This window comes from Cuculus canorus, chromosome 3, assembly GCF_017976375.1.
Source record: "Cuculus canorus isolate bCucCan1 chromosome 3, bCucCan1.pri, whole genome shotgun sequence".
Classification (NCBI taxonomy): Eukaryota; Metazoa; Chordata; class Aves; order Cuculiformes; family Cuculidae; genus Cuculus; species Cuculus canorus.
This window is the reverse complement of record NC_071403.1, coordinates 85,615,388-85,630,372: the sequence shown is the minus strand read 5'-3', so window position 1 is coordinate 85,630,372 and position 14,985 is coordinate 85,615,388. Positions and strand designations below refer to the sequence as shown.

The 14,985-nt window shown below is 40.0% G+C and overlaps 1 protein-coding gene across 4 annotated transcripts in view; it reads left to right on the top strand.

Annotated features, from left to right (window-relative positions):
* The window catches only part of MEIS1 (Meis homeobox 1), a 109,070-nt gene that overhangs the window by 73,679 nt on the left and 20,406 nt on the right, over nucleotides 1-14,985 (top strand). For all 4 annotated transcript variants that reach the window (XM_054062355.1, XM_054062354.1, XM_054062357.1 and 1 more), the window contains exon 9: nucleotides 11,267-11,343. In XM_054062355.1, the coding sequence (XP_053918330.1) occupies nucleotides 11,267-11,343 (77 nt within the window). The remainder of the gene's footprint in view (nucleotides 1-11,266; nucleotides 11,344-14,985) is intronic.

The window sequence follows — 14,985 nt, the reverse complement described above, 5'->3', positions numbered from 1 at the left end:
GCAAAGTCTGTTCCCCCTGACCCTCTGTGAGGGAGGATACAGTTTTGTCTTCACAGGTTTTTGAAAGCCAGGCAAAATTGGTGGAGAGTTGCATTGACTTTGGAGAGGGAAAAGGTTATTTTTTACAGGGTAGCCCACTCAGTCCAAGCAGGCTGCCAAAAGGGAAGAAGCACATCCTGAGACCATCCAGGCCTTTTAAATGAGGGTTTTGTAAGGACAGGAATCAATATATAGTGAACATGTAGGCAAATGCTTTATAATTTGGGGTTAAATCTGGAGTTTTGGGGAAGACTTGGGATGTGCTTTTTCGTGGCTCTCAGGATATCTAAATCATGCTTTTTTTGATGCATGTCCTTGCACATATAAATATCATCCTGGGAACACATGTCTGTTTTATTCTTAAATTCATTAGCTTTATCAGCCAGGTTTCTTTGCTAAGTAGAGTAAATAATTAATTAGCAGTTGTTTTCTTCTGGAGACTTCTTAATTCATCTCTTAGCGTTAAATTTTAGTCCAGGCTGGTCAGAAAGTCTGTATTTCTGCACAGGTCTGCACCCTAAAGCCAATCAAAAGGATTTCACATGATAAATGGGTGTAGATAAATGAATTCTCTAGTCAGAAAGCAGAATTGCTTAGTCAAGTTTACTGAGTTAAAACTTGACTGTATTATGCATATATGTGATCTTACTAAACTAGCAGACAGGAACTCATTAAAGCTAGAGAATGAAGGAGGTAATTTATGAGGGACTCTCATTTTAAAGGTGAAAATAATGGAGAGTGAACTTATGGAGATGTAAAAGCTGGGGTGGATAAAACGAAAATGCCTGAAATAGCTTGCTGGGTGTTGGGAAGTGAAGCCCAGATCTAGCCCAGGTAAATTGCATTTGAATTCCAGCCTCAAATCTGTATGCACTCCTATTTGGCAGATGTTGAATTGATAATGCCTGTGTGTTAAAGAATTCTGATTGTTTCTTTTGCCACCTTCGCAGCTTATGAAAATGCAAGTAGACCTGCCTAATGAATATTAATAAGAGTGATGGCTGGATAACATATAAGCCTGTGGCTCTTTGGAGCTTGGATGGGGTTAGTTGGAGGATTGTTGTGGCTGGGAATTTACATACTTTTTAAGAATAAACTTCCCCAATGCTTTTATATTCTCCTTTAAAAGCTGATGTTTGTTAACAGTGACATGCTCATGCATGCATGGGGTTTTCTCTTTTCCCTTTCCCTCTCCAGGTATATATATAGTGAGACTAATATTATAGACAACATATCCATGTTTTTTAAAACAAGGCAGTTTATTAGATAAGGAGAGAGAGACCCCATCTCTTACACTTACCTTCAGTCCAAGGATAATTATATTGATAGCAATGGTTTATTTTATTTTCCTTGTTTAGTTTTGCTTTCCCTCCCCACCCCATTCTCCCAAGCAGCTACAGCAATTATTAGTGGGACAGAGAAATTACACTGATGAATTCTGGATCCCCAAATGTCCTGTGAGGCTTTAAAGCACATTTCATGCAGTTTGCTCATAGGGCAGCTCGTTAGGTCCATCGATATGGACCTTACACGTGGCAATATAATAACAGGGAGATGGTGTTGTAAAGCAGCTGTAGGATGGGAGGGCTTTGAGGACCCAGCTCTTCAGCTGGAGCCACACAAGCCCACACTGCCACCTCATCAGAGCTCCCCATGAAGCCAGTGCAGAGTCAGGACTCGGCAGCAACATTGGCTACTTCCCTCCATTTTGCCAGTGCTTTTTTCCAGCTCCACTGGAGCAATCCTCTCTGGACTTTCATTTACTCACTTGTAAAAATCCCTATTACCAACCTTTCTGCCTGTGTCATAGGTCCCATTTGATCTGCTCTTCCTCCCCTAGACCTTGTTCCCAAAGGCTGCTAATGATGCAAAAAAACCCAAAGCGCCTTTTTTAATAACTTTCTGCTCATTGAAAGCTGCAGGGGCAGACTTGAAAGGGAGGACTAAAGTGGTTCAAAACTCAAACGTCAAATACAATCAGAGAGATGTTTATTTATTATTAAAATAAAACCCTTGTGTCTATAGTAGGGATCCACACCTGACCTTTGTGTTGCTGCGCGGGGTGGAGTTGTTTTGTGGAGTGGTGTTTTGGGGCATTTCCCAGTGCTTCCAAATGATGCAGCAGTGAGAGGTGGGTTTGTATGCATTCCAGGTCTGGAGATACTCTTGGAGGGTTTCATGAAGACTCAGTGAGGAGGATTTAATCAAGATTCAGTGATTAAGATGTCTCTGTGCTGTCAATTCTGCCAAATACGTAATAAGACTTAGTCTGCTTTCACTTTACAAGTAAACTTATCCTTTCTAAAAATTCCAAACACAAGGAAGCCTCCAGCCTTCAAAAGAGAAGCACTCACATTGATGCAGCACATTTCCCCTTTTGCAAAAGGTCTTTTCTTTTCCTTCCCTTGTCGTGAAAAAGGCTTGGTTTTTTTTTAAGCCAATATAAGGGGAGAGGGAAGAGATGGAGAATCATTAAAATGCAGTTCTTTCAATTATGTCCCATTATTTGTCATCTTTATTGCTTTTCTATAGTTTTCATTGCACCTTTAATAGTATGCCTGGTCAGAAAAGGTGAGCTGGAATGTGAACACACTTGGCTGCTGCTGCCGTCAGTGCCTATGAGCTGTGCTCGAATCCCCATCCCTGTAGATTTTAATGTCCCCATAGACTGCTGGCAGCCTGCTTCCAGCTGTGGCAGGCATGATGCAGTGAATTGCTTTTGAATGTTCTTTACTCAAATAGGCAGTAATTACAAGCTTAAAGAGGTTTAGTGGTCCAGTAAACTACATAATCACCCCTGAATTAGCCTGGGCTCATCAGTTGCAGTCCAGCAACCTCAAGACTGCTGTTTGTATGCAGGCTTTATCACGTAGCAACCTGAGCAGCAGGTGTGGAACAGCAAGAATCCCCCATAAACACAACTGTCTACTGGGGACAATGAGCTCTAATGAGATGAGGCTACAGCATCACTGTAATTTAAGTGGGAAAATTAACGCAAGAGAATGCACGCTATTTCCAAGAGTCTCTGCTTCTTCAGAGAATGGTGGTGTTTTGCTGGCTTGTATTTTTTTTCTTCCCTTCTCATGTTTTTCTTTCCTAGATCTTTAAATGCTTTTTTTTTTTTATGAAGAACACATTGTGTTTTTGCTTATAAGTTGAGTGGGCTTTATTCTTTTACAAGGATACGTTGTGAATATTTAATGGTGGACAGGGCATCTGCTCAAGGACTTTCCATGCCAACAAAGCAGTGTTGCAAAATAGCAGCTTTATCTTTTAATTTCCTTCCTTGGTGTTTTTTTTTTTTTTTCCAAATAGAAAATGTTCCAATGTAAAAACTCCCTTATCTTGGTGTTAAAGGTGGGCACCTTGAGGTGGTAATTGCCTTGAACTCTCTTCACTCAACTGCTTGGTCTCTCCATGAGAAAAGGTGGCTGAGCTCATGGCAGGAGGGTTCCCAGATGGCTTGGTGGCTGCTCGCAAGGGTGCTATTGCCCTAGGAAACCTGCCTAGAGCTCCTACTCCATCCTAAATCCTGTAGCTGATATTTGGGACCTGCGTGAATACAGCAGCTCTCTATTGCCCAGGTCACTCCAACCTGTAGGTTTAGGGGAACATTTTCATCCCCTGCTTACAGAGGGAGATCCCGACATACCAAAGGCAGCCTAAAAAAGAGAGCAGAAAGCACAAATAAGAGCTCTTGGCTAAGCTCTGTGGGATTACAACTACTGGCGCAGGCGTTTCCCAGGGATTGCAGACTTATTTCCAAGCCCACTGTTTAGAAAGTCATTTGAGGTAGATAAGGACAGTGACTTATTGCTGAGAAAAGGCTTCTGGTTAGGGAGGTACTTACCTGAGCTAATCTGTCTTAGGCTGGCTCTAAAAACAACAGCAGTGGTTTATGGAGCTATCAGGTAGTCAGGATTTCGTTAAGTGTGCCACGGTGGGGATATTTTTTTCCTCCTTCCCAAAAGCTGTTCACTTTTGAGAGGCTGGGATCCACCTTCCTGCCTTGCCACAGACATTTAATAAAGACACTAGCTTAACTGAAAAGCCACATTTCAGGCATGTGCATTTTAGCTCTAACATGACTGTAAGACAGATGACACATTTCCTCAGTTCCTTTGGTGTCACTTGGATGTACTATTTAATTGTTTTCGTCTATGTGCTGTGCCGAAGAGAGTTTTGCTGATCCTTCGAATGCAATTTTTCTTTTAATTGTCCTGTCCTTGGTTATTTTTAGGCTGTGATAGAGCAAAAAACTACTACTAATAAAGAAAAATGGGGCAGAGGATGGGAAAGCTCATGGCCTGTGTCGAATCAGCAAAAATAATCTTGATGCTAGAGCAAAAGATCACTTCTTAAGTGTATTAAAAAGTTAATGTGTGTGTGCAAGCACTGTGTGCATGTGTGTTTCTACATGCATATACATAGAGGCACTAACGGAATGTTTAACATGGGAAAAGCTCCGCTCAATTACCTGGGTATGGCATGGGAGTGTCTGCATAGACTTGACTTAAACTGAAAGCTGGTGGGAGCCAGAGTAAGCTCCAAACACTGAGGTCTATCAGAGTGTCTCCAAAAGGAAATAGCAGAAGCGCTAGTGCTAAAGCTCCACTGGAAAAGGCAGCGGGTAATAATATATGGTATGGAAGGAATAATATTGTAGCAGCCAGGGGATGGATTAGATGAGTTAAAAGGTTTTTCCATTTTCTGACTTCTGTAATATCCTGTACAAGGGAAGATCTGAACTTTTTTCCTTTAATGAGTGCTCGCAATATGAATAATTTGATGGGGCCACCAGAGAAGTATTGGCAGCGCATCTCATGCCATACCATGTCTCTCCATCAGCCTTGGAAAGGATATTTATGTTAGAGAGTGCCAAAACTTGTTCACAGACAACTCTTGCAAGAAAATTATTTACAAAAAGGGGAAATGGGAAAGAGAGAGAAGCACAGAGCATTTTTTTTTCCTCTAGCATAGATCCTTCATTTAAGCATGTTGCTGTTGCCAGTACCTCTTTCCTCTCTCATAAGCCCCCCTAAATAAAACTTTTCTTCCTCCCCTGCCTGCAAAACCAACACAACCCCTGTTTAATCAGGTTGTGCTATGAACACATGTTCAGATGTTAAAACTTCTGGGGTATTGGCTTTGTATTTTACGCCCTGTATTTGCCTTAGAAGAGTCAGATTCTGCCTCCTTTCCTTGCCTTTTATTTTTTTGGCAAGGTTGCCCAGGCAGTCTGCAAAAACTTTCGTGATGGGCAGTGACTCAGAGCTCCATCTCCCAGGGTTTGGCAGATACCAGAAGTCGAGCAGCAGAGTATGGCCTTGCCGTAGCAATACAGGGATGCAGCATCTTGTTACCTTGCATATTTATTTTGATGCATTTTTAACTTTACAAGACCGAGCATGCTTGTTGATTATGTGTTCATAGTTTGCAGTTCAATAACTCTGGCAGCATCAGGATTTCTTAACAGTGATACTACGAAAAAAATCTAACCATGGGGATATTAAACTATTATAATAAGTTGAGGAAGTATTTTCTTTTGAGAGAGGAATAGACTAGCTTTATCTGCAGCATGGCCATGTCATATGGACTGCATTTTCTTGCTGTGTTGAAAAAGCAATGAGGAGTTTTAAATGCCGAAGCCAGCTCACACTTCAACAGCATTATCAGGCTGACTCACTGCTCTCAGCCAACGAGAAGACTATGCAGACTTTGCACAGGCTTTTTTCCTCCCAGTCCTGTAGATGCATTTCTAATATAACAACTTCCTTCTCGGTGTTTAGTATTTCCTCCAATACGCAAGCCAGTCCCGTGGGATAAACAGGATTGAGTTCGCAGTTTCCAAGTTGTTGTTTTTTTATTCCTCCCCTCCCCAGCAGCTCACCTCAACTTGGCAACTCCTTACAGCCTCGCCTGAATATAAAGCAGGTCACCAGGATGGTCTACAAACCGATTCACGCAGCCTGCAAAACAGGCAAGGGGACTTAAGTTCTCTTTATCACTCCCTCTGAATACACTGGTGGCCAATGAAGAAAGCAGGTTGCAATCTTATGACTTTACAGATAGCGATCCAACCATTTTTTGGCTACTTTGCAAATGCAGGAAACCCCGTTATTCTTTTGGAGGCCAGCATGTATGAGGATCCAGGACTTGACTGCTATAAATTCAAGCTCTGTTCTTAGACTGCACCATGCACAGCTTTTGTAATGCAAATGGCAGGCACAAAGTGTCCCTTTGATAATGTGCAGTCAGGAGACAAAAAAAAGAATTCACTGCAACACTAAAACTAATTCATAAAGTTGATAGACAATAGGAAAGCATTATGGATATTAAAAAAATAATAATTTGTTGTAGATCAACTTGATCACAAATATAAACAGTTCAAATGCAAACCGGGAGGAAGCAGAGGAAGGGGAGAAACTCAGAGCATTGTGCTGCTGTCTTAGCTAGCCTTGGACAAGTTCGGGTAAAGCAAGGATTTGGAGTTCAGCATAAAACAGATGTGCAGTTTGTCAGTGAAGGGCTGAACCTTAGGCATTATTCTGGCTGCTGAGTTAGGTGTAGACTGGTTTGCTCTTCAGAAACAAGAAAATCATAGTCTTGGGATTTTTTTTCTTTTTATTTTGAGGTTAGAAAACAGTAAATAGACAATCCCGAGGTCGTAAATTTTGGGAGGGTAATTTCTCTTCAGCACTTAATAGAGTTTAGCTCAATCTCTTCTTGCCTTGTTGCATTACACGGAGCTGTGGAGGAGGCCAAGGGCTGGAGGGAGGGCATAAAAGGACTTCTGAAATGGTTCTCCTGGCACGGTCAGCCAAGTGATGGTGCTGCCATGATAAGGGCAATGCTGGACAATTGCCACAACATCCTGATAACATAATGTGCAATCTTTTGCTTCGGGAGTTGCTTCTGTCTCTGGGCTGTGGTGGGGCTGGTTGACAGTGTTGGCGTTGAGGCAGTTTGGTGCCAGGAGGAATTCATAATTTGGGAGGTGAGAAGGGTTCGTTTCACCTCCTGTTATCTCAGCAGTAATAATCTGGGCAGCATTATTTTCGTATTTTTCTGAAACTATTATGACGCGCTGCTATGGCGGGCGAGGCAGGGAGGGCGGGTTATCGATACCAGGTTACAGATAAGATAAAGTCTATTACTATCCTGGCATCCACCATTTGCAGCCTGAGGTAGAAAATTTTAAGAAAGGAGTACATTTGGACAAAGGGTACCATTAAGTGACAAACTTGGACACTTTCCACCTGTATCTACTGCAGGCTTTACCTATTGGCTGTAGTCAAGGGTGGCAAAAAGAAAAAGTCTTACTGTTTGTTTTAATAAAAATTGTCTTGGCTGCATTTAAAAAGGGGCTTTTAGTAAGACTGCTGCTCTCTAAATACCATTCATAAAACAGTGACGAGAGAATATGATGGAAAGTTACATTTTTCTCTCTGTCACTTTGATTTCTTTGTTACTGCTAAAATGACTGCTCTGACTCATATTTTGCATAGTTATTTTTACCTTTTCAAATGTTCCTTAACTGTTCATATTACCCTGGGCAAATCCCCCAGGGATAATTTTCATTTGCATGCAGACTTTGAAGGTGTTATTAAGCAATCACTTTCTGTACTAAGTCATTATTAAAAGTAATACCACAGAGCCTCAAAAACACATTAATGGTGCCAAACAATCCACATTTCAGCACTAGATTTATGGGAAGGGAAAAGCACTAGGTCTCATACCGTTTGGTGGATGCTGCTCCATAGTGCTGTAGCAGCAGCAGGCATGATCAGAAAACAGCACAACCAGACTCAGAGTCCTTATCTGTTGACAGCCTTATTCTTTCAAATGTTTTGGGTTTTTGTGGGTTTTTTTTACCTGCCTGCTTCCTACTTTTTTTTTTTCCCCCTTGGATTTGCTCTTTTTTTCCTCTGGCCTTGGCAAGAAACCCTGTCTACAGTCTTCTAGTATACACAAGCTGGGCTGGTTCTGGGAAGGAGGGTCAGCCTTCCCATCTGTAATCACCGTTTTATGGCTTTCACGCGAGGTGTTAATGCATATCAAATGGAAAACACTCCAGCAAGAGTGTTACAGCTTCTGGCACTGCCCCGCGTACGGTTCCAATCGTTAATTCTGATTATAAGACCTAAAGGTAATTCTGTTTGCTCTCCTAATGCATTGCATCTCTCCTGGTGGTCCAGCGTCTCTTTTCTCCAATTCCCATCTTGATCAATTGTTTGCAAATAATTAAGCTTTTAAGAGATAATGGTAGGAGCTAATGTACACAACAAAGTAAAAGTCTCAAGTCGCTGTTTATTGAACAGTGGTACAATTTGCTGTGATATCCCAAAGTGATCCAGAGTGATAGGTGGACTTGCCAACTGCAGTCAGCATGGTGGTTTTAGACACACACTTCCATGTATGTTTATATATTTATGTATTTAGATATTTAGATATTTCATAGAATCATAGAATATCTCATGCTGGAAGAGATTCATAAGGATCATCAAGTCTAGCTCCCCACTCCTTGCAGTATTACCTAAAACTAAATGATTTGACTAAGAGATAAATATCTATATTATATATATTTATATGTATTTTATACATGCACACACAAATACAATACATGTGTATATATACACATATCTCTGAGCATGTGGCATTATCCCGTTAAAACAACCATTAGAAAGCTTTTGGAAGGCACCTGTCATTCTCACACGTGAAATAAAGACCAAGAGCAACAGTTCTGACTGATTTTCCTATTTCTTATAAAATGGCAGTTCTCAGGCTTTCCCCCTTTCTCTCTGCTGCAATGTGATGTCTGCCTTTGCCTGTAGCACCAGCCTTCCTAGCCCTGTGGGTGGGAATGGAACAAGGCTTTGAATGTTTTTATAGCAACCTAGCCTGTGGCATGCTGATTCTTTGTCAAGCCATTTTTATTATTATTTTTTTTTAGCCTACAAAGGAACAACTCGTACAATCCACAGAAAGCTTATATAATAAGGATGCCCAGCATTTAAGATATTTTAAACCACACTGAATCATTGTTAAAAAGCCTGCTGCATTGTGAACCTTTAGCTAAGAGGGATTAGCTACATGAAGTCCTGGCTGTCATGTGATTATGGCAATTATAGATTTATCGTGAAATTAAAAGTTTATCTTGTGCTAGGCTATGAAAAAAAAAATCAGATGACCTTAAACATACTGCAATTTGAGGAATTTGGGGTTTGGGACTTTTAAAGCAATTAATTTTACAGTGACGGTATTATTCTGATGGCTAATTTTATCCACTGTATCTGTTTGGAAAAAAAGTCCAGAACAATTGAAAATTGCTTAATGGAGACAGAGTTCTCAATTCCAATAGCTAGAGGCTGTCTAGTAATTATTGCTTGCTGCATGAAATTAGACACAGTTTGTTCAATTACTTAAAATTAGATCACATGTAAGGTGGCAAAGCAAAATAAGAAAAAAAACGAATAATTTTGTCCTCGCTTGATAGCAAAGTAATGAAATGGGAAGTAAACTATAAAGATGAAAATGTTACAAATCATCTTTGTAGTTTGGGTTTTTTCCAAGAAAAGCAAAATGTTATGTTCAGATAGATGGATGTAACTCAAGTACAACTATTTGTTGTGGATGAAAATGTATGTGAGGTGGACTATAAAATTCATGCTATATTTTTGCATGTGTAAGATGAAAATTACCTGTAAAAAAGAAGAAAAATCCCCTTCCCTCTGTCTTCCACACTGCAATTCTGGAGCTGTTTTACATACATACAGAAAATACAGGGAGTCATTTACAGGTATGCAGGTCATCTGTGGGCTTACCATCAAGAAAACAGTGTTTTTAAAATAATAGGAAATTCCACACCATTTTTGTGAGAATAAAACTGTGTCTTTTGGAGCTGATGTCCATAGCAATGGGCTTTAAAATAGACATGTTGGGCAAAGGGAAGTTGCTGGAGGTACAACAGAAATTCCTGTTTGGTAAAGTGAGGTGATGCAGGCATGTAACACAGCCGTTAGATGTCAGATTATGCTGTTTACAAGAATACATAAAGTCTGCTAAATAGTTACGATACCAATACAATTGTGGAATTTTATGAGGTTTTAAATTCTTACACTTTACAAGGTTTCATATTACATCTGTATAATATTATGCTGAAGAATGTATCTGAAGAATATGGGGATGTTTCAGGAGAAAAAAGGGCATGTGTGTATAGCAGCAAATAATTTGTGACAACCAACTGCTACATGGTATGCTGAGACGGGTCTAACCACGTTATCAACTAATCAAATGATTATTAAGTACCTTGCAGCAGACAGGATCTGTTTATGATGTGCACTGAGACTTGGGTGTCCAGCTTAGTAGCCGAGCAGATCCCCAAAACAGGGGTTTCCTGGGAATTGTTATGTTTGCAACATCTGGCTGTTTCCTTTTCGGACAGTGACATTTTTCCTAGGAGGGAAAGGACAGAAATTGTATTTTTTTATTTCAAACTTGGATGTGTTATTTGCTGTTGATTTATTAAATAATCTCTATTCATGCAGAAGTGAATTTTCTGAGAAAGCAATCAAGTTCTCACAAGAAACTTAACTTATGATTGAATTTTAACATTGTCTTCAATTAAACTCGTATTTATTTTCTGTCTCTTAGGATTAGTGCAGCACAGCTATGTTAATGTCAGACAAAAATGTGCTGATCACTGACCTTGCATTGGCCTGTGTTCAAAACCCAGGCGTTTGTTTATGTTCAGGATGCTGATCTTATTTGCAAATTATTTTGGGGCACTGGCAAGATTTGTCTTCACTATCTCAGAAAACATCAGCGTGTTTTATTTTTACAGAGAAGTGCTTCACTGCATTCTTTATTGTTCTGTGAAATACAGAGAAAAAAACAGCTGTGATTTGACTCTAATCGGTCATTTGAGACAAGCACAAAAACTTTCAGCTAATGCAACAAATATCCTTCTTGAGTATCAAGGTACTGCCAGTATCCTAAGTGGTTATTTCTCCACTTCACTAATCTTTATAATTGGCTTGTCTTTTACTGCCATTAATTAAGTGATGTAGTAGCCCATTAATAATTATAAAAGAGTGACACACCTCAGCATTTCACCTTTCAATAATAGATGTTATGTTTCTATTTTATTATTTTTTAATTTAAAATAAAAATTGGGCAAAAAAAAAGCATTGTTTTAAATGTGTATATTTATTTTGGTGTCTTATAGCACCCTTATCCTTCAGAAGAACAGAAAAAGCAGTTGGCACAAGACACAGGGCTCACTATACTTCAAGTGAACAATTGGTAAGTAATTTTTCTTAGAGTTTCTATACAGTTGCTGGCACCCTCCAGCTAATGCTTTGCATTTTTGAGGACACACCTTGCCCTTGTTAGCCTCCCCCTAGCAATTTATCGATGCAAAAGTGATGTAGCTGGGTGTGCGGTTTCAGTTACGGGAACAAGGAGGTTTGCTACTGCAGGAAACAAGCTGTATTTGTTTTCCCATTGCTTGGGCAGATTTCAGTGTATTCTCATTTGAGTATCAGCCCTCCTTCTGGCTAAGGATGTACCTTCTTCAGCAGGAAGCCACATCTCTTCTGAGAACTTTGGTCTTAGAAGAGATTGAGATGTTGGGTGAAAAAAAGGTGCAACTGGCCCCATTTCTGCAGAGCACATTGTTAATTCTGGGCTGCTGTCATCCTTTTTTAAATGTTGTTGGTGGGCTTTTTGGTTTTGACTGACATCCTTCTATCTCTTTACTGGTTTCTTTAAAAAGTCTAGTTTTTGAAAGCTGGACTAAACTTTGAGGACAATCTGGCTCCTTGCTGCTGCAGTACTGTCTAGAGCAATTACATTTATTTGTTCCAGCTAAGGGTTGCTGGAGCCCCTGATCTGTTGTAGCAGTGATTTTTTTGAAGGAAACTGTGCTATTTCTGCAGTGGATTTTGGGTTGCTAACTGTCCAGGATGTGGTGAAGGCAACCAGTGAAAATTACTCATGATTTAAGTATAAAAACTCAACAGTAAACCCTTAAAAAAAAGTTTGATGTATTGCCCTTTGTTACGGCATCGAAATGCAGGTTTCTCCCACTATCCCAGAACAAGTGTCATATTTGAAGTGTATTGCAATCTAATACCTTGTAAAACTAAGTGTATCTAATTAATTGTCCTAATATTTTTAGATTAGTATTTATGATAGGAAACCTTATCCTCTTTGAAGTAATACCCAGAAAATGGCCAAGGCAAATGGCAAGCCTGCTGGGGAGAAGGGAGAGAGGAATGCCAGTTTGCAGACAAAAGTATTTTTTTCTGTTCAATAAGTGTCAGAGATTAATATTACTGAAGCTCTGATTACATGGCCTAATCCATTTCAGTGAATAAATTTGGTCTTGATGTCCATTGCACCTACATTAACAAACCCTCCTCTCTTAAAGAGAGTAGGAGCATATGGGAGAGATTTCAGATATATTAAACCCCATTACAGAAAATGTAATTTCTGTCAATATAATCCCGTGTATTCTTCAATTTAGTACTTTAGAGATAACAAGCTACTTACAATATATTTGCCTTTGGAGGATTAATTTACAAAGTGCACTATCTGGGAGACACAGGCAGGCTCACATGAGCATAGCTTGTAAGGGTTATCAATTTCTGTGACCCCACAGCAGCCCTGGGAGATCAATTTTTTGAAGCCCTTTAAGACACTGAATAAAGGAAAATGCCAAATACTTAGTATATGTGAAGTAAGCTTCCAAGATACTTACCTTAAAACAGAGGAATAAAAGGCACTAAACCTAAATTATGTGTTATAATGAAACATAACCTGCAGGATTTTGGTTCAACCAGGAACAATTAGTGTTTTCTTCAGCTTTACATCCTCCAACCTTGGTCCAGGCAATACCCTAATTTATACGGTTGTCCATCAGTTTAACGATAGGTGCTTTGGTCAGTTGAGAAGCTGTGTACGTTTGTCAAGCGTCTTATTTAATGATGAGGTGGAGTAAACATGCTGCCTGGGGCGTGCCCAAGAGCATAGGATTCAGCATGGGCAACTATACCCATTCAGGATGGTCTATCAAAGAAATTGTTTGAGATGATGAACACAGGATGCTTTGAACTAACGCTGGTGAGATTTTTTCTGCGGTGTTTTTCAGTATCTCACCTTGGATTAGAGGAGATTTTACTTTGGCTTGGTGTCAGATGTTTATAAGTTCCTTATGTGCAGGGGAGAAAAAAAAAAAAAGTAGGTCAAAATACATTATAACTGGAGTCTTGTGGATGTAGGGCAGGCTTCCTCTGCTTGAGCTGGTTTGGTAATTCTGCTGTAGTGTTACAATTGTATAAATTATTGAGACAATTCCTCTTCCCAGCCCCACAAAGATATAATACTACAGAGCCAGATGGGGCTTTGTTAAGTAACAGGTATCCATTTGTGGTTGACAGAGATGCCAAAACATGATACTTCAGCCTTTGCTTTTTGCAACGGGTGCTATGGAACAAGCAGGCCATGAAGCGGTGGCTGGGTGTGCAATTTGCACGCACACCTGTGCAACCTCAGGAAACACCCAGCTATGGCATGACCAATGAGCTGTTCATCCCCTCACAAATCCTGGCGTTACGGAGCAATCCTCTTCTGACCTTTTCTGAATCCCTTTTCTTTTAAGGAGGTATGCAGGAGAGGAAACTCTGTTTGCCTAAATTGTTTGCTGCAGGGAAGAGCTGAAACATCATTTCTGGTTAGCTTTGCCTTTCTTCAGTGGGCTCATAAGTCATTCAGCCACGACTGGCAAAAAATTTTGCCTTCCTCCTTAGATTTTTTCCAAACTTGTTAACACACATGTACATTTTTGTATTAATGATGAGTCATTGTAAATCACTGTTGCAGAGATTAAATAAAATGCTGAAGGGCAGGCTGGGTGCAGATCAGTCATAAATTATTGGCAGCAACACAGCATGTGGGAATACATGAAATGTGCATGAAAAACATAAACTCATGTCTGGTAGCATGGTTGTTAGCCCAGACTGGGAATGCTGGATTTTCTGGATGGAATTAGAAGTTTGCCACAGAGCAGTCAGTGAAGAGAGCATTTGTTTTCTGCAGATTGAAAGCATTTGAACAATTTTTTTTTGGTCATATTTTGAATGCCTTTACAGTATGTGCTAGCTGCATACTTCAGTTCTCTGCCATAACAAAAAAGTTGTGCTTTTCACATATGGTTTGCCTGGTGTTTGGGCTCGCCGGGTTATTGCACACAACTCCTGTTGATGGTGGGCAAGTCACAGGAATGGGATGATGATGTGAGACATGCCAGGAAATGTATCAGCGGTAGGGCACATCTTAAAAAATACCAGTTTTAACTTGACTTTTTTTCTTGAATGGTTTATTTTTTATTTAAAGCAATGAAATAATCCGTGTAAAGAGAATTTCCCCATTTGTTTGGGGTTTTTTAACAAGTTAATCTGCCTTGCAAATCAACAGTGCTGCCCTTTAGAACCATATCTTTGCCTGCCAGGTGTTTCTGTTGTGGGAAGACCTTACCCTGTTGCAATAAAAAAATCTGTGGCAGGTAGGAAGGTAGTGGAGTTCAAGAAGTCATGTGTCTAAATGAACCCTTCAGGTCTCTGTCTTGTTAGTTGTTTAACCCTGCAGCAGTTTAGGGTTCGAAGCATGGTGATGTGAACTAGAAGGGGCACTTATGTGATCTTGACAGCATAGCATGAACAGGCGTGGAAGGTACCTGAACAAGTGCAGGTTAATACGGTGATTTTCCCTAGCGATAAAAACTGTGATTGAAATATCCAGGAGGTATGATCCAATCGTTTCTTACTTCAGTTGACAGCCAGCCAGACTATACTGAACAATCTACACAGTTTTCTTGTTTACTATATCCCAGCTGAATCTCTTCCTGTTAAGAATTAACGGTAAATAATTACTAGTGTTACTCTA